The sequence below is a fragment of the Lagopus muta genome, chromosome 8 (assembly GCF_023343835.1).
Source record: "Lagopus muta isolate bLagMut1 chromosome 8, bLagMut1 primary, whole genome shotgun sequence".
Classification (NCBI taxonomy): domain Eukaryota; kingdom Metazoa; phylum Chordata; class Aves; order Galliformes; family Phasianidae; genus Lagopus; species Lagopus muta.
Window position 1 is genome coordinate 25,109,871 of NC_064440.1, and position 20,863 is coordinate 25,130,733.

The following is a 20,863-nucleotide window of genomic DNA, read 5'->3' on the forward strand; positions in this document are numbered from 1 at the left end:
TAACAGGAAGAGCTAAAGCCAGCGAGGTCTCACCATACAGTGCTTGGTGCTGTAAGGTGCAAGATGCCTGATGCAGTGCTCTCAAATGCACACAAATGCTATTTAGTTGCCAATGCAAGCATCTTAATTGCTGACCAGTGAGAATGGTCAAAACAGCAAGAAGAGACACTGCATTAATGTAGCAAAGGCAAGCTTTGGTTATTTCACAGTCATCTGATAACAGTGCAAAGTACCATCTGTCACATGCCCAAGGTCTTGTTCAGCTCCCAGTGATGATGTAGTTCCTCATCCTTCCATCCACCAACAAAACAGAACTGCAATAGTTCCACTCCTCCAATCCTGGGAGTGTGTCTTATTACTCACGGCCAGTAACACCACAGAAACCCACAAAAGACTATGCTTTTTGTCATTAATATGATCTTTAATAAATGGAATAATGCACCATTTTACAGCAAGCCTTTTCTTTTAGACCTAAAGAATAGCCTTTTAAATGTTCTTATCCCATGTCTCTGTATCAATACAATCTCTTTATTTAGGTTTATATATAACAAAGCAATTCTTACAAGTATTCATAGAAAACTCTGTAGTGGCTTTAACAATGTCAGCTTTCATAGTGGCATCCACAGATGATTAAAAAACAAAAATTAGCTTTTATTTCATACTCACACTGTTCCATGAAACACAACTTATACAGCATAGCAAGGGTACTGGGCAGCTTATACAAAAGAAATAACTGAAAGCAATTATTTATAAATTCATACATGATATTTACTCAATCATTTGAGAGAAAAAACAAAAATACCCGTTAACAAAAGGGTTCTGATGAGAATCCATATTCTAGGGTTTCTCCCCCTCTTCCCCAGAAAAGCTCGCTCAGAAATTAATGCTCTCTTTACCATCCATCATAAGGAAAATGTCAGTTTCACATATCCTTATTTCAGCTTCTACAGAAGACCAAACCCTAGAAATTTGTTTCTGCTGTGTTCATTTTCCTCTGCATTTGGGGGAAAAATAATCGGCAGCAATTGTAAAGTATGATTCCAGCTTATATAAATGTGAATAGAGCACACTCTTCTCTAGAGACAAAAAGCAGACAAGAAACATTATAGACAAACCTTTTTAAATACATTTCAACATCGTGAAAGAGGAGTCACAAAAATCAAGAAATTCAAAAGCGACCAATGAAAGCAGTAACATGGATTTGCCTGTTTCTTTGTGTTCTTTTGACCTAAAGATTACAGAAACATCTATTATTTTCTTTCCATTTGAATAAACAAGATGGAAGTGTGATACTTCATGATACAGTTCTGAAGCACAAAAGAAAAAAGTGAATCAAGTGCTCTAGAAATATAAACCTCACGCATTTTTGTTGCTTTAAAAACTAGTGAATGATTTAAAAAAAATTACTTTTGGGGGATCTAAAAACCAGTAAATGATAAGGGTAGTTATTTTTGCTTTAAAATAGTTACCAGGCAAGATCTGTGGTCCTGACAGAGGTAATCTATCTGCAGAAGCCTGTAAGAGCTTTGAAGAAATCCTTCCTTGCTGTGACAGTAGGGTGTGACCTGTGCACTGAAGTTAACCAACTGAACGACCTGCAACTTCACACAATTACTGATTAGTAGGGCTTTTAAAACAATCTGACTACTACACTACAAATTAGCGTAACTCCAATTAGTTCTTGACTGTTATGCACACATGTAACTAAACCATAGTGAAATAAATAGAATTGGCCATAAAAAGTAATTCTATATTACCACCACACCGTAACAGCCACTAAATCAGACCTGCGTTAAGCCCAGATGAACATCAAAGGGGTTTGGTGTGAATGAGGATTTACCTGAAAACCTGGCACTGCCCTCCCACTGGTGCAGTCCCATTTCTCAACAATAACCACAGCTGAACTGGTACTGACCTGCTGTGGAAGCCTGAACCAAGTCACCAGGTAGCAGCCCTAAGAATACCAGCAGTCAGGGTTAGCCCACGAGGCCCAGCGTTCCACACTGGCTTTCCCACAGCTAATCCTAGGTTTTCAAACCAGCGCCAGCTCTTCTTTGCTCCTAACTGATGGCAGACACCTCTCTCATTTCAATAGCATTTGGCTCAAGCACCAGCTTGTTTGTGGCGTCCATGTTTGTGATGCATTGATTTCCCTGGATAAGTTTGTGCCACATGGGACTCCCATTGCGATTCAAAGGAGGGCCTAAATCTCTTCTGCAGAAGCAGAAGTTCCACTAACAGTTTCAGTCAGTTCAAAAGAAACCTAAAAATGAGAAATCTGGTTTCTTACTATTTCACATCAAAACTGAACATAATTAGGGGAAAAGAATAAATAAAAACAATGAAATGGATGCATGTCTACAGCTTGAGTTTTTCTAGGATAACATAGAAGCCTAAAATGCAATTGGATTTAATGGCCTAAACCTCCCCCCCACAATCAAAGGGTTACCACAGACTTCACTACAGCAGCTACTGCATAAAAAAGCCTTGCAAAAATTATAGTGGATTAAAAATGATGAGGGTTGGTTTGTTGTTTTTTTTTTTTCCAACTTGAAAGGAGAAATCTTAAATCGGTGACAAAGTGACAAGAATGTCATGAGGGATCTTACGCTGCTGGATTATGTCACAGCCTGAGCCCAATTTTATTATAAAGACAATTTAAGAATGGTATCTGAAAAAGACCATTATATTTGCTACCAGTGCTACCATCTGATGCCCTAACTCAAGAAGTTAATCCTGGAATTTCTGCATGACATACGTATGCATCTAAATACAGACAGAGTTTACATAAAAATAGATATATTTGGCTCCGCTGCAATAGATTTTTCTTTGAAGAAAGGAATAAAGTTGAACAAAAATTAGTAAGAACATTAAAAAAAAAAAAAAATGAGGTTAATATATTTACCTGGCAAAATGCATAGTGGGAGACTGTTGAGAAAAGTTCAAATAATGCAAATTTATGCAAAATACAAAGTCATCCACTCTATAACCCAACTTTCATAGACTAATCAAACCTATTTCAATCTTTAGTAAGCTGCCCCAACTTTCATATATACTTGGTCATGCATATATACTACTGTGCTAGGTAATTATTATTTTTATGACTTTAAAAAAGCTAATTTTCAGCATTGAGAACTTCATCATTTTCATACAAGTAAAAACTACAGCATGATATAATTTTTCCCACATTAACTGCAATGTGAATTTTAAAAAAATCCTTAATCGGGCTGGAACTTTCCATTATGATGTTTCAGTGGCAGAATGGCTATGATCTGTTGAATATTTTTTTAAAGGAAGAAAATTATCACCTGAACATTGACTCAGCAGTATTATAGTGGTCTTCTGTTGCTGTTTCAAATACTTACAAATACTTCAGAGATATCAGAAAAGAAAAATACAGGATGACTGCATACTGAAATTATGGCATATACTGGTGTACACTGTATATGTATTTTCTACGTAGCAATTCATTATTGTTAAATTTTGCCCAATAATCCATTCCGAACAAATACAGGACATCCTTATTTTCCTTTCTGAGGCAGGCAGAATTAATGAATGAGTTTTAAGAGAGTTGACAGATGGAAAGATACACACTTCATAAGCGGATTTATAAGGGTTTTTGTTTGATTTTTTTTTCCAGAAGCCTGACAGCATCCATCTTGTATTGCTTTTTGTACCCTGTACTGGGAAAAAAAATATCTTGATTGCCTGTGGAAATGAGATTATTTTGTAAACGGAAACAAGACTGACATGAATAAAAGTAAGAAAGCACAATATAGAAAAAATGTCAGAGAATTTCTAAACATTTCTAAACAAATTTCAGAGAATATTCTAAACATGATGATATTAACTGGTCTTCCTTTAAATTAGGAATTTCTTTATCTTTTAGCTGTGCAATTTAAGTGCATCTCAGAGTTAGAAGAAAGACACAATAAATGTTTAGCACATGAAACTATCAAGCTTTATAAGCAAAGTCAGGGAAATGTTTCAGATAACTTTACTTGCAAATTTCCAATTTAGAAGAGAATACAATTGACTATGCTTGCATGTCTGTTCGAATGGTTAGAATTCACATTCTAAAAACCACGTAATATTGGTGAGGAAACATAGGAAGCAGAAAAAGAGATACCTAACTAACTCATTTAACTTCTACTAGCATGTCTTTTCTTTAAAAAACCAATAAGCTTTTGGATTTTGGTTATATATACAAACATCACAAATGTTTGCTATAATATTTTACTTGAATTATACATTATAAATTACCATAGCAAATATTCTACTGTTGCCTATTTGACAGTGGCACAACTCATAGGTATTTACACTATCAGTCTTTTTTTCATTTTTTCTACTTTTAGCTTATCTGCAATATACATGAGATGTTGATAGAATATTATCAACTGTCATCATTATCCTAAAACAAACAAACAGAACCATTTGTGTCCCTTGATTGCTGTACATTTACCACCTATCTCCACGTGTCTGATCTGTAGAATTCTCTCTTACATGCATTTTATTTGGTTAAGGATGATTCCCCAGGACACGAGATGAGATTCAATATCATTTAATTTACAGAGAAAGTGTTCTGCGGAGACTGGATTACGCACTGTAAGTAAAAAATAAAATTGGACATTAATAAAATAAGCATTAAAAACAAACTAATAATCTGATCTCATCTAGCTGTGCAGAATTACAATATTTTGTTGTGCACTTAAGAGTTTGTTTTGACTGACCTTTACAAATAAATACTTTTTCTCTACGTCATCTATAGGATATTCTGTGATACAGTACACATTTCTGTTGTGCTACAAATAATATTTATCCATGGTAGGTTACAAATCCAATACCTTTTACTAATTAAAATTCATCCCCAAAAGGTTTTCCAGGAAGTGACAGAAAAAAGATAGAGGAAATGAAATTTTTATGCATGCTTAAAAAATGTTCAACAAAAACTGCACAAGAATCTTCATCTGGTATCAAAATTATTTTGATTGCATTAAGCATAACAAAAGTTGGGTTTCATACAAAGGATTGGTCTGAAAAGAAAGGCTAGAATTTCACAGCAAACCTGTCTTAGCAGAAAGAACTAGTCAGAGCAAATAACTTTTCTATCCCCAGAGTCTGTCACGTTAGATAAGTGTCCTAAATATGCTTTTCAGCCCACATTCTGAAATGCTGATGGATGATACATATGTAAGGCAAACCAGAAAGTCACTGGAAAATGAGTGAAGAGTCTTCAATATGCATGATACAGTAATCATCCCAAGTCAACATACAGTACATCAAATGCAGATTTGAAGAAGTCCAAAAGAGATGAAAAACGTGGCCAACATTATGAACAGAATGCCAAAAATTCTGATTGAGGTCTTGAAACCCAGCTGAGCAACTGGCAGGTTTTCAACATCTGGGATGCAAGATTGTAGCAGATGGGAAGTAGGGGAGTGAATTAAAAGTAAAACCAGAGAAAGGCTGTATTTTCTGAAGACGGAAAGAATAGCTATCTATTTATACATCATGATAACAGAACTGCACCTCAGAGTTATTATTCAAGCTGGTGCTTAAAGAGCACAGGGAGCCCAAACTATATCTCATAGCTTGTATTTCCACAACTACACTGAATCAAAAATTTGGATTTAGAGTTATCTCTTGGAGATACGTACAAGAATATAAGAAAAATGTAGAACCATTGAAGGAGAAAATCGTAAAGCACAAGCAAGAGTTTGAGAAATAGCAAGAATCAGATGTAGCAAGGTATATATTATACCAGTTATATCAGATGTACAAAACAGACCTAGCAATTTTACCTCATGGGGAAAAATAATACAACAGCAAGGAAACAAACAAGCTTGAGAGCACAGAGCTCCTTTTTCTGGCTGCCACAAGAAGGTAGGTTGGGAGAGGCAAGTGACTGCTGCCAGTATCCTACCACAGGAGTTTGGCAGGATGGCTACATAGAATTTATTTTATTTTTTGAACATCACCAGTTTTCTGAAGTAAAACTTGACCTCATTACCAAAGACTGACATGTGTTACACACACACACACACACACACACAGATATATATATTGAATTTAAATAGTTTTTACTGAAGTATTTTCCATCAGAGTACTTCTCAGGTGGATGAATAATTCTTAAGTGAAAGGAAGGCCTGGCCAGTAAGGAAATTAGTTTGCTTTCAGTAGACAGTAAAAATGATTATTCTAAGAAAAGATCTATATAAGATGGTGAAAAAAATAATCTCAATACATATTAGATTCACATTCACTGACAGCTAAAATCAGTGTATGGAGTGTTACATACAAACTGAAAGAAGTGTTTAACCAGAAAAAAAACAACCTTCCCAGCCAAACACTCATACCCATGAATTTTAAAAGCATGCAGTAGATTCTACCAAGACGAATGAAGGGCTTTGAAAACCTGAGGGGAAGAAACGTTTCAGCTCAGCAGCAGCAACCAGTCAGGACGCACCTTCTTGCAAAGGTCATCAGGCTGATTTTACCCAGACTGTCTGGAAGGTGTTCAGTCAGGAAAGATTTGTGCCAGATAAGATTCATACTTGTTCCTCTTTGTTAATAAAAAATGTTCACAACCTATCTTCACTAAAGCTCTTACGAATGACAGTTACTTAGGTTTCTGTTTGAGTTGCATTTTTCAACTACACTAGTAGTGATCTGGTTTTACATAAATACAAAGGGTGAAACTGTACACAAAATAAAGTACAAAAGTGGCTGACATTGTTTCCTTACATTTGTTCAACAATTGGTTACTCAGAACTTGACAGGCTGGCATCTACCACCATTAACGAAACTCACTTCGGTTGAGAAGGATCAGAGGAAAGGTACTGAACTCAATTTTTGTTCCTTTTAAAGAGCCCTTTCAAGCTGGGGAAAGTTCATACATTGTCACCTCAGAGCACGATGTGATATAGGCAGCAGCTTTGAGCTGGCTACGGTGTGCAAAGTTCATTGTCACAACTGGCTGACTGCTCAACTGTCAGGGAAAACATAATAAAGACAAAAACGGGAACATGTGGCAGTTTTAGAAACACTTTCTCAATAAAGCATACTGTGAACTATAGACTATTGCACATTTCAACATGACACAAGAAAAATGGAGGGGCAAAAGAGAATACACTTTGTAACATAGAAATATACAGACTAGCTCGCGCACAGAAATCAAAACATGGTTACAAGACACCACCGCAGTCAAACCTGTCTTATAGTCTGCTTATGATCTTAGTGACCTTAAGAAACTGGTCCAAACTGATTATCAGCAATACTTTTTGTTTTTTTAAAAAAATATTTTGAGACCACATTTTTGATACACATATATATATTCCGTGGTCAAAACAGACAGACTTAACTTTAGCGATACTAAATAAAAGTGCAAAAATGTTCGAAAAATAAATCAAAATAAAAAAATATGGAAGCATAAGCTAAAAATTTTCTGCATAGCTGAAATCTATTTAAAGCGAGTCCTTGATAGGGGTTGCTGACAGGAGGAGAAAGCAGTTTTTTAAAATGTCTTCTGTATGTTTGTTTCAAATAATGGAAAAAAAGAAAAGAAAAGAAAAGAAAAAAGTCACTTGTCGGCTTTTAAAGTATTTCACAGGCAGTTCACTCCTGCGTCCTTAGATACCATTGTGGTGGCAGTGCCTCCTTCTGCAAGGTAAACAGCAGTGCTGGATTTGGAGTGCACTGCCCGGTCACCGCCGTTATTGTTGACCTCGCAGTGCAGTGGCTCAGTGGAGATGACCCATGTGGAAGGACGCCATCGCTTCAGCGAGTAAGGAGTTTTCACACGTTTCTTGATCTTTTCTCCTGAGCCCGATTTGCTGTCCTGTGAGGAGTCACCTACTGAACAACAATAACAAAAAGTAGAAAAATAGTATTACAGGAAAGAATAGACTGGAGAATCCAGGGTTGTTACTCATGCAGAACAGAAGAAAAAGCAGAAAATCCTACTAAGTTAAGCAGCTGTATGGCAGAGACATGGCAGCGGATAGTGCTGTCACTAAAACAAGGGGGCAGATTCTGTTCTCTGTCAGAAATTACTTCAGTGAAGTAATTTGTGTTACCTTGAATGCACATTGGCATCAAACAGCAGAATCAGCATTTGATATTTGAGGGGCTTTTGCAATCATAGTATCTTACATTACCTGTAATGGAAGGTACAAAGAAAAAAAATGTAGCTACTACAGGACACCAAAGGCTAAACATTTAATAGCACAATTAAATCGCAGATTTCTTAATCCTGCTTGGCCTCACAAAGCAGTTCTTTACATACAAAACCCCAGGCAGAGCTCAGGCCTTTGCCAGGAGGCTAACAGTCCATTTTCTCTATTAGGATCCTGAATCAGGATTTGGGATATTGCGCTGCAAAACTGGAAAAAACGCTTGTCAACTTCAAACATGATAAAAATTCAGCAGTAGAAATCTGATCTTAACCTTCAAATATTTTATTTTCTTCTTAACTTTCAATTAAAGAAAGTTACTGTGATCTTTTTTTTTTTTTTTTTTCAATAAATTCAATAAATTCAATAAAATTTCAACTCATGTTAATGAGTAAAGACAAAAAATAAGGTTTCCTACTTAAAAGGAAAGCTTAAACATTCAATTGCTGAATACTCAACTACATTTCTTGAAAGATCTGTTCTAGCTCATTTATAAACTTTTTCTTTCCATGCATGCAACACCTGGCACCCCAGGTTAATTTGTTAGTATGACAGGTTCTACCTAAACATAGTCAGAAGTTTGCAAGAATCTTTTGATGATGACAGTGTATTCTGGAGCACATTATCTAGGAAGTCTCTCCAATAGCTCATGGACTCCAAAGAAACATTTTATGTACTCAACTATAACTGCATTCTTACTAAGGAGATTCTCATTGTAACCTCTTACATTTTTAGGCTTAAAAATCTAAGTTTTTCTGAGGGAGTCTACTAAAATTCATTCTCTAACTACTTTGGTTTTTTTTTATTATGTAAGTGGTAAACTGACAAAGGATTGCTTTATCTGTTGAAGCTCAGAGAGCAAGCTAGAGAATGCCTGACGGCCCATCTAGGCTGGACTAATACAGCAATATCAGTTGCTTTAAAAGTTACGAAGACATATCGTAAGTGTATAATAAAAATAATTTGAACCAATGCATCTTAGAGCCAGTTACTCTTATGAATGATGAAAAATATGGAAAAGAAGACACAATGTGTCCCTGAAGAAAGAAACAGGAGACATTTCAATAACCTTTGCCACTGCCTCACAACAAATAACAAGAGTAGAAATTGCTCCCTTCCCTGAATCAAAGTAGACAGAATAGAAAGGGACAGATTTTTTCCATGTATGTGGAAAGCAGATAGTGACCTAAGACATTATGGAGCTGATGAGAACAGAACGCAGGACTTTATTGAGAAGACTGAAATAGTTCTGATAGAAATTGAATGTATATGAGATTAGTAGGCATACTTTGAGGAGTGAAAGGGGACACAGGAGTATTTTCAAGCAGATATACACAGCTATTCAGCAAAAAAACGCATCAGAGAAATTTGTTCAAGTTCTGCTGGCACTTACACTGCATACTACTGCTATCCAAACTATTTGTGGCAGATAGATCCAGCGAATTAGGCCTCTGTGCTCTTCTAGTCTGAGTCTGCCCAGGATTTCTGGCTACATTCTGGATAGTGAGTGTAGCTGTGTCTTGCACTGGACACGGATTACTGTTATTGTTATTAACATTTGTTCGGCCATTATCAAGTTGTCGCTCTCTCCTGTCTACTAGGCGGTCCAGAACACCTTCATCATGGCCAACCTGCTGCTCCCGCCTCAACAAGGGCTCATGCTCATCAGGGCTTGAATTAATATTCAGACGACTATCCTCTCCACTGAACTGGTTCTGAAGCATTTCCTGGGCCCTCTGTGCTACTGAACTGGCTGTCTGGCCAGACGGCACTGCCCCATTGGCATACTGGGTCGTGCCAGTATGAGAGTTTATGCCGTGGGTTCTACCAGCCACTCCATTCATGGTAACGGTCACCACATGAGGTTCTGCGGCATTGATAGTGTTCATCTTGGCAACACCTGTTTCAACTTGCTTCAAGTTTGATTTGTGCTTGCCACCAAATTTTAACCGTGGCTCCTTTGTTGAATTTTTGGTGTTTAGAGGGAGGCTAGTAGGCCTCTTTGGAAGGTTCTGCTGCTTGGGTAAAGGATAGACCTGAGCAGATGGGACATCTGGAATCAAACATGCTTGACCATTGCTAGCTTGCGTGAAATCCTGTTGTCCTGTCACCTCTACTGCAAGTTTTATCAGTGGATAAAGCAAGCTGGAACTAGTGCTGCTGAGTGGATCTGGCCCACTAAACTGCTTGAGTGAATGTTCCATCAGATTCTCATCAGAACTTTCTTTCAGGTTCTTATCTACTTCTTTTGGATCCAGTTTATTTGTCTCTAGATCCTCCTCTGTTAGCTGCAGACAAACTGGCGTGGGCCCACCTGGCTGCATGACGTTTGTAGTATGTACGTTTGTTTCATCTGAATAAGGTATTTCAGATATGGTGGTCATGCCAGTGCTAGGAGTGAGGCCAGTTGTATTGGTGGTAGTAGTATTGGTGGACAAACTGGTGACACTTGTCTCAGGACTAGGGATGCGAGCTTGTGCTTGTTGCCGCTCATAATTAATGGAGTTTCTATTCTTTTCCCCTGAAGTCAGAGGTGTAGTGGACATTGAATGTTCAGACGAAATGTTCTTCACTATGCTGTCAGTGTGGTGGATTGAATCTTCAATGTAGGAAGAAGAGGAGTAATCTGGATATGGCCTTATTTTTGACACTCGTCTATGATGTGAGAGGTTCCTTTAAGAAAAAAAATCAGTGATATTAAGATCATATAAGTAAATATTGCTGTATATCATAAAGCCTCTAATTTAAAAGAGCTGAATGTCTATTCCTTTTCATGCATAAACTAAGGACAGATACAATTAAAAAAACTGATCCTCTTTGAAAAATCCTGGGAAGCAGAACATCATTTTACTAGGACAGCATTTTTGTCACAAACGTTATGTATACAAGTACATCACGTAACAGTAATTTTCTTCTATTTGTCCAATACTTGTATTTGTGCAGTTCACTGATAAGATACTGCTCTAGTTGCAAATGATGCTGAAGAAGGCAAACAAGAACTATACTTAAGAGCATAGGATGCAGAAAATGATGCTAGGAAAGAGTCACAAGCTCCTAAGCCGTGAAAAATGTATAATAATGTTAACAATTTATGCGTTCCATGCTTTAAACGGAAATTTTTCATGACAATGTGCCAACGCTACCCTGCTTTTCAAATCCAGATCTCTGGTGTGTATTATTTTAGCACTAATGTCAGTTCTGCAAATTCTCACTCTTGCATCATTTATAATCAGAAAAGGGATGTGCCCATCACTTTGGTCCATCTCACTGGACCAAAATAACAATGACTTTAACAAGGGCTCTGTAGTTCTTAAACTGAACAGCCATAAATTCGAGTCCTGGTGATTTCCTGAACTCTTACTGCCTGAACTCATAGCTTATAGCAGAACATTTTAAACAGAAGTTCAACACATCACTTAGAAAAGAGTCTTTAAACACAATTGATAGTCACTTCATATCTTTTTAAACTTGTTTGGATAGTTTGTCTAAACTCAGCTTAACAGGCCTCACTGTGATAAAAACAATTGTTCACATACAAGGAGCCTGAATTCTGTAAATTGTAAGAATCCAGTGCCATAAAAATGCTTATTTTGTGGACTCATGCAACACAAAACAATCAGGATCTTACACAGAACCCATATGCAGACTAGCTCCCAAAACACATTTAAACATTACGCAGAAACATTAAGTGAATAGTGTGCTCTAGCTTCCTTCCTGGAGTGAGCTAAGCATTGGACATTCATTGCCAACTAAATCAAGTTTTTCTCTTCTTACCGCTCATTTTGCATGGCAGTTGACATTGGATTGACTGTTGGACTAACTGATTTGTTTCTCTCCCAAATCATCATGAGTTCTGCCATTCTCTCCTCAGCACATTGGGCAGTTAATCGAGCTTCAGCATCTTGATCCCAACAGTCTTCGATTGTTTCTTTAAGTGACCTCACAGCCTGCCGGGAGACAGACAAAAACACATTTTCTTAAATTATTTTCCCTTTATACTGTGCTTCTAATTTACTGTTCTATGACAGCATTCTGCATAGATGAAAAAAGAAATGGAAGACACACAACACAATTTCTCTCAATGCTAGTTTATGCTACTAACAATAGTGGTACAGGACTAGTATTATCATAACTCATATGCACAAACTGAAAAAATAATTATTTAGGAAAAATTCGAGTTGTTCATGCAACCTTCTGCCTGCCATTGCTGATGTACATATGCTCATTCTCCCTGCTTTGTGAAAGTCCTGTACAAAGGATTGACGGTGGCTCTGGAAACCCTGTCACTGGCATCCTCCCAATTCAGCTGATGGTCCCTGCTTTGCCGCCCTGCACTGTATGCAATTGACACAGCCTTGCCCAGTTCATCAGGCTTTTCATTTTCTGTCCACTAATGTAACATTCAAATACCTCATAAATATCAGTGAATTTGTCTGCACTATGAGAGGAGATTATTGCTGCCCTTGTTTAACAGACGGAGAAATGGAAACAGACACACTTTCCTGGGATCACACTATGGGGTGAATAGGGCAGTCAGGATTAGAGTTCAAGACTATCAAATCATGCTGCCATATGGTCAAAGACCTGGAGAGTAGACAACTGAAATTATGAGCACTGAACATTTGTACTTCTACAGATACTGAGCACAGAAAACAGGCAGACGTTTATGGGCCCCTGCTGCCCGTTGACGGGCCACCGTTTGCCAGGATGTCTCACATCTCAGCTCAGCTTTAATCTCTCCTGCACCAGTGACTGTGAACAGTCCCAGCTGGGCACTAAGGCATTCAGTGGGGCCTGCTGATTGTTTCTGTGCCAGAACTGCCTTGTTCGCTTCTGGCAGGAAAAGCCAGGAGTAGTGGCTCTGCCTGCTAGTGAAGAGCTCCTCACCCACAGAGCAGGCTTCTGGCATCACTTGCATCTGGCAAGTCACTGCTGCTCAGTGATGCAGCTATGGCTGCACAGGTGGGGATGAGCTCCCACACAAGGAAATCTTCTAACTCCCTTTCCACAATCAATCAGAGAGGCTAAGCAGTTAAATCACTTGCAGCTGAGGGACGCAAGTTTGAAAACACCGTCAGGGACAATGCCAGGATAGAATAGGGGATATGTTTTCTCTACCAAATCAGTTTCTCCACCAAATCAGTTCTCTTCAATCAGTTTTTAGTATTTCAGTTAATTGCCATCTAGTTGCATCTTTAAGTTAGTGGACACCCTAATCTCATTTCTTGCCCCTATGTAAAGCTCTCCCCTACAGGTTTCACCAGCTGTAAATGTAATCATTATTAAATTTACTAGACTCTCGTCCAGCAAATCTTCTTCTTTTAATGTTTGAAGGATACTGAAAGGAACAGCGATGACAGATAGTTAATGCAGACAACGTAGTACAGATAGTGACCAAGACTGAAGTTCTAAAGCTTCACATTTATCACAGTAATGTATTTTCTATCAATTTCAGGTTCAAAGGGATCTACTTTAAAATTCATGATTGAGAAATCCTACAATTCATAAAAAAGATGAAAGATAGCAAGTTGCATTATTCTTATTCTACTGATATATTTCCATTACAACATTTGAAATCAAGCGTAGTCCCTGGTTTGGGGTTGGCAAGTAAAACAGAAATGCTGGTAACATCCCAACTCACTTTATAGCCCTGAGATTATCTTATGCACATCGTCTGCTCATATTATTGATTCATACCGTGGAAAACAATACCACTAGTCAAGGTCTGTATCATAACAAGTTTTCAAGAAGCACACTGAGACTGCATATGTAATCATAAAATGGGGATTCCACATCTTTAGAATGCCCTCATTATGTGACCTAAACAATTTTTTTATTTGTATCTCTAGAAGGAAAAGGGTATATACATTTCTCTAATAGATCAATACGCATGGAAGTGTTTTAATCTAACATGTCAACACAGCTTTAAATAATGGAGAGAAGCCTTTTATCTCCATGTGTACCTTACATCTTATGCGTAAGGTACAGGAGGTAAGGCCCTGGGTCCAGGGTGAGATTATTTTTTTAAGACATCTCTTCTAGAGTGCTTACTGAGATATTATCCTAGACTAGCATTGGGTGGAGCTTGTTTTTTAATACCTATTAGAGAACTGCAGGTTACTGTTTTTTATTTCTTCTCTTGTAAAGTGATGATATACATCCATCCTTAAAGCTGAACATTTTATCATTATTTTGGGTTAGTAAAAAAATGTTAGTAACACCACAAAAAATGTGTTAAACAGTTTAAATACAGGGATCATAATACTAGGTCAGTATCTACTAATATTGGAATCTATCAATTTATAAGAACACAATTGGCATTTAAAATGGTAGCCTGCAAAACAAAACAAACCTTAAAATGCTTGTTTCAACTGCCTTCAAAAATAGCTATTAAGCTCAGGTTCTTCCAACACCACATTTGCCAACATGGCTGTAGCTAAAACAGTTGCTGCTTGATTTGCTGTACAGTTTGGGTGTGGATTTTTACTTTTTAGCTTTTGTTAAGACTGGCGCAAATTGTGCAGTAAGAGAAGCTCTCTATGAAACTCCCAACTCAGTTGCAACACGTTTTAAAGCACTGTAATACCAGAGGCTATGCTCCTCTCTGAAAATGGTTTCATACATATTTACAAGTACCAGCAGAGATGAGGCCTTAGGCTCCCCATTATCTGCACAGTAGCTACATACTTATCAACTAGCAAAGTCTCTGAAGATTAAAAGGCTTAATTTCACAGAAAGTGAATTCCTAAAAACTATCTTTTTAGATGAGTCAAATATGTCAACTTCCATGCTTGCTTAAATAAGCCATCATGCTATCAGACAGAACCCAGAAACTGTTGACATTTCACTTTGCTTGTACTATAAGAAACAACCTCCACTATGCTATGGGGAGTCATAATTACCTCACCTTTGCTGCAGATGAAAGCAAGCACACAGAGTCTTACCAGAGTTCAGCTGACTTGCAGTAACTTGTCAGCCTGCAGCAGCAAGCAAGGTTCTAAGCTGTAGCAATACTAATTCAAAACAACAAACAGAATTATTCTGCTGTTACTTTTGCAAATAAAAACTGTAGATCAAATGAAGCCACGTAAATTTTTGAATGTAGTTATAATTGCTATAAACTGTAGCCACTACAAATTCTGAAGACTATACTTCTGAAGTATATGCTTATGAAAGCTTATGAAATGTCAGTATTGGAGGATTACATTTTGCCTACTAAGTGTGCTACTAGTCTGTAAGATTTAAAAGGCATAAAATGTTTCTCATCCAGCATCCAGAGGAAATGTGGGCACTTGATGCAAGTACAAAGATTGCTTTTAAGAAATGATACCACCGTATAGCCAGCTCGTTTGTTTCTTAGTACACAGTACTTAGTACTATCTCACCAGGCTGTTCTCTTTCCATGCTTCTGGGAATTTTGGTCTTTGCTTTTCCCTGGACACCAAGACTTGCATATCTTCAAAAGTGGGATGGTTTCCGACTTCTGTCTGGAAAGCCATCTGGTACTCTGGCACAGATTCCCCTGTTAGCACAAGAAAGAATGAAGAAAGTCACAGATTTGGGGGTAGGAAAAAAAAAAAGAAGGCAGGGCAAGGGCTTTCAAGTGATGAAAGGTAGCATCAAAGTTGTTGCCTATCAAGATATTCTGACTCCACCCTCAAACCCACACTCTTCCGCTTCCCTCCCTCTCCCCAGAAACACTGAATTAACCACAAATGAATTAAGTCTTGTTTGAAAACCTCTCAAAACATTTTCAAATTTTACTGACTGAGGGGCACCTTCAGAATGTCCTGGAGCCTGAGGATGACATCTGATGTCTGTGAAATGTCAACATTAAGCATACTTCAGGAGAAAATCCAAACAGACTACAAGCCACTGCATGTACTGTGCAGCTGTTTAACTACAGAGGGAATACTGCATGTCAGCTTAACTCTGCATGCTACAGCTCAGGAAGAAGATGGAGGTCACTATACGTTTTTTGCTTGTTAACAGTTTATTTCCTCTAGTTTTATTTTAAAAGATTCAAGTTATCTGAATTTTTCATGTCACTATCATAAATAAAAGTATGAATGGCTAAACACCTCATTAAATTACAGCACTTTTCCATCCACTTGTTCATGAGGAAGGTCTGAAAGATATTTTGGGCACTATATCATCAAGTCTAAGCACTGAAAGTACTGCCTTTGCCACCAACCCAACTACCAGTGATCGTGAGCTCTGGACAATAACAGCAGTGCTCAAACAGCACTGCCATGTGGCCTACAAAATGCTTTAACAGGCAACCTGAAGTCTGCCAGCATGATCCTCGCTGCCCCACTAACACAGCGTATTGTTAACAATAACCATCTCAAACGCTAGATGGCACCAGGTTAACAGCAAAAAACTAATGCTAAATTACTTCCCTTCTTCACTTTAAAAAGCCATGACTAGGGACTAACATTTCCTCTATTTTTGTTTCTTCTAGTTCCTTTAGTTACCTGGGAAGAGGTCTGTACATCGCATAAATATCTCCCAGTAGATGAGGCCTAGTGCATACATATCTACTTGTTTCAAAGCAGATTCACAGTCCCTTAAGTTCACCGCTCCTTCTAGCACTTCTGGGGCCATGTAGCGGATCGTACCGACCTGGAAAGTCAAAATCAAAGCTTTAAATCAAGAAGTAATTTCCAAATTCAATTTTATTATAAAGGTTTCGAGTTCTTCAGCAATTTCTTTTTGGTGCATACATGGTGTGGTTTTGTTGTCGTCGTTTTTTTGTTTGTTTGTTTTGTCTTGTTTTTAATTTACTTCACTGTTTTCTAGAAGTTAAGATAGAAAATGCAATTCTCTTCTAATCAGTCCCCTCAGCTGCTACTCTTACTGGTGGTCTAGTCTTACTAAAACATACGTTAGATTAGAGCAGTCATTCATCAGTCCTTATGTGACAGTATTTTGTCAAAGGACTATTGCACATGCCTGTATTTTAAATGGTGGTTTCCCCATTCCTTTGTTCAGCACCAGGGCATCTAAAAAAAGCATTTGTGCACAAGGATGCTGATTAGCACTGTGAAACATTCTGTGAATGAAATGTAAAGACTGTAAAAGCACAGATGACAATTATCCTAAGGCAGTAGGGGGCTTTCAGTCTTCGTTTAAACTATTTTTTGAGCAGCCTATGTTCAGATGTCTGCACATTTACACTTATTTTTTTAATAAGAAAAAGCAAACATTTTCCGAATCATTGCATCATCGAAAACAAAGCTTAAGAACTCAGTTTCCTCTTCCTGCCCAGAAACCATTCTAATCCATTCCTAGCAGATGTTCTTCCACTGTGTTCCTTAAAATCACAGGATGCAAATTCTATAATCTTCCCTGGTAGTCCCTGAATTCTGCAGATTCAAAAGATTTCTTCACAACTAACCTAAACTTTCCCACCTGCAAAATAATCCCATTACCTTTCTTCCTATCTAAGCTGAATGCAAACAGTTTGTTCCTTTCTCTTTGTAGCACTTGTTTATATATTTGAAGACTTGCGTCCATCTTTACTTCACTAGACTAAACAACTTTAATTATTTCAATCTCTTCTCATAGGTTACTCTTTCAAGCTTCCCTCATTTTTCATTCTCAATTGTTCCATGCCTTTCTACACACGTTTATTTTCCCTGTCGTAACTATTTAAAATCCACCAAATTACAGATGACACACAGAGAAATAAGTGGTTGTAGGACATGGAAGGGGAGGGGGGGAAAAAAAAGAAAAAAAAAAAAAAGAAAGAAAAATTTAACTACCTCAGCTTCCAAAGACTGTTTGGGCTTAAGTAATGTTTGCAGTAGAAGACTCATGGGGCTTGCACCCACATCTTTGTAACCTCTGCAACCATACACACCTTGCATACTTCATCTCTCACATACAAAGCTTCCACCTCTAAGGCTGCTTCTCTACTGCAGCAATTCCCCATCAAAAGAATTGTACCACCATAACATTAATCTTAAAACAACTATTTCTCAATGTTATTCCCACACTAGTTTTTCATCCTTTACATGCTGGCTTATCTTTATTCGTACTTACCTCACTAATGGCTGCATTATCTTCCTCGCCTGGGCGCACCAGCCTGTTTCCAGTTAACTTCATGGAGAGCCCAAAATCGCTAATTACACATGTTCCATCATTCTTTACCAGTACATTGCGGCTGTTCAAGTCACGATGGGATATTGCAGGTTTGTAATGGTCTATTTGGACATATGAAAGTGCTTGTTATTATTTGAGCAGTTCTACTGTTTGACAAAATGAGAGAACCTCATTAAGTCTGCTCACCTATTATAAACAGAAAACCAACTTACCTTGTAGAAAGCTAGTATATTTGCTTCTTTATAAGGAGCTCTGCAGTATGCTATCTACAGAAAACTGACTGTCACTCACAGCTTCACTGCCTTTAAACATTATACTGGGTTACCATTACATACATCTTCAGTGTTTGCCAGTAAGCTTCTTTCCAAAGGATATTGCAGCATGAGTTTGGCAGGGAAGACATTACGTACTTAAGCACAGACCCGCTGCCACAGCCCTGACAGCTCTTCCAAACGTTCTTTCTCATATGCACAGTCTCCTGTTAAGTTCAATATCAGCTACTGAAATTATAATTGGGATTGGCACCAATTCAGAAGATATGTAGACAATATTATTCCAGAGAATCTGTACATGTTATTCCTGCAAGGGATTTGATCTTTTCCAAAGAGTAATCTCAGTTGTTCTTCATTTATATGCAATTTACCTAGTAAAACAACAAGCACTACAGAACCAGTTAAACTATGCAGTTTATTCTACTTCCGTGAGCTCATATAATTCAGTCTATGGCTGTCTCTCCTTTATGATAGAGGGCTTACACATTTTCTGGCTGCTAACGCACACACTTGTCTGCACATTTCTAAGCGATGATGTTAAGATGATAGCTGCAGTTTCAATCACATGTAGGAATACTGATTTAGGTATTTTCAGCCTCACACTTTTAAGAGTATCATTGGTTTCCACTCTTAACATTTGAGATACATGGTTTAGGACTTTAATCTCAACATTAGCACCTTCATTTAGAATTAATATCGTCTTTTTTTTTTTTTTTTTTTTGCCAAAAAGCTAATGCTTCAATGCCAGGCCACATTCTGCAGCCTGTTATAGCACAGAATACCTGTTATATAATTGTGATACTTCACTGGCTGAAATGGTGGGCTGAAGCAAATGAGCAGAGATAAAATAGATACATCAACATGTTGTCAGATCCAGAGCTCTAATAAATCACTAAAAAATCCAGGGATCTCACCCTTCGACAAAAATCAAGAGATATGGATAAAACTGCAGTGGAGTTAAGAAATGTAGTTATTTTTCACATACACAGTTCACACACAAACTAAAAATTGCTTTGCTGGTTTGTGTCGGAACTGCAGTAAACAAACAGAACACTCCATCTGCTCGCTCTCTATTAGACAGACACCAGTGCTTCAGGTCTCCAGTAATCTGTTGCCATGATACAGCAGCACTGCACAGCTCTGCCTGCTCCTCTTGTCTGTCTCTGGGACACTGCTGGCTCTTACTCCCTGTTTTTGTGCAAGCGTCACTGGCGCAGCCCATGACAGGGAACTGCTCAAAAGGGAAAGCATATCAGAAGTTGTGAGGAATCTGTACTTGGATTAAGCATTTCCTACTGACTGTACTGTCACAAATGAAAAATAAAGGCAGCAATCTTCTACCTGACAGAAATGGCAACATCTTGAACACTCTGACATCCCTTCTTGGCCTTACCTCCTCGAGGTAGCTCCGTGTGCAGGTACGCCAAGCCCCTGGTTATAGAATGTGCCAGCCGGCAAGAGCTCACCCAGTCACTTGTGTGGAGACTCAGGTATTTGCACAGTGAACCCTATCGAAAATGAAATAATAAATACTAGATTAAAATTATTACCAAGTAGCAAAATGAACAATCAAGTCAAAATCTTGAAGAAAGATAGTTTTATCCCTTGCTCTTGAAAGTCATATTCCTGCAACTGCTTCTGTGTGTACCCAGACATTATAAAACACAAGACTGGATCAAAGTTTCATTAATTTTTAGTGGTGCCATTTAGTTTACGTAAGGAAACTGAAAAGGAAATGTAATATACATAATGATAAATATTGCCTTTATGAGTAAAGTATTACAAACAAAAGCAAAATACCGTTTTCTTTTATTCTTATAAAGTTGTTACTGAATAACAGAAGAAGGGTACCTGCAGACATAACAGCTGGGATTACTAACTAGTGGACTTTGAACCTTTTGCATTTACAGAAGAACACTGCACATCTCTCACTGGCATCTCACCTGCTGTGATTAGTTCAGTCATTGAAACAAAAAAGCCCAAAGAAGGCTCAGAATAGGAGCGAGTCAACACACATTGAAGAAATGGGAAAAAAGAATTTCATACTTTTTTTAAATAGAGAATTTAAACATGAATAAAATGCTGGTTCTTTTTTTTTTTTCTTTTCTTTTCTTTTTAAGAAATAATTATCTTTTGCAGTGAAATCTTAAAAACAAAGGAAGAGTGTCAATTATGACAGTGAAATATTCTAGAAACACAGACAAAATGACAAAAGGGACAGATCCACAACTATCATGTCTTTGTGCATTTTTATGCACAGTCTTCAGTAACAATATCCTTGGTTTAAACAAAGCAAATCCCCAAGCATAAAGA

General features: G+C 37.7%; 1 protein-coding gene across 3 annotated transcripts in view; it reads right to left on the bottom strand.

Moving 5' to 3' along the window:
• Positions 1–508: 508 nt before the first annotated feature.
• The window catches only part of BMPR2 (bone morphogenetic protein receptor type 2), a 102,574-nt gene continuing 82,219 nt past the window's right edge, over positions 509–20,863 (bottom strand). The window contains exons 7-14 of one of the 3 annotated variants that reach the window (XM_048953172.1): positions 19,944–20,058; positions 18,219–18,379; positions 16,649–16,796; positions 15,557–15,693; positions 11,946–12,118; positions 9,565–10,844; positions 8,076–8,156; positions 7,742–7,854 (exon numbers count right to left, since the gene is read on the bottom strand). In XM_048953172.1, coding sequence (XP_048809129.1) covers positions 8,107–8,156; positions 9,565–10,844; positions 11,946–12,118; positions 15,557–15,693; positions 16,649–16,796; positions 18,219–18,379; positions 19,944–20,058 — 2,064 coding nt within the window. In that variant the 3' untranslated portion in view covers positions 7,742–7,854; positions 8,076–8,106. Of the gene's footprint in view, positions 7,855–8,075; positions 8,157–9,564; positions 10,845–11,945; positions 12,119–15,556; positions 15,694–16,648; positions 16,797–18,218; positions 18,380–19,943; positions 20,059–20,863 lie in introns of all 3 variants that reach the window. The other 2 variants (XM_048953173.1, XM_048953171.1) reach the window with 2 other exon arrangements.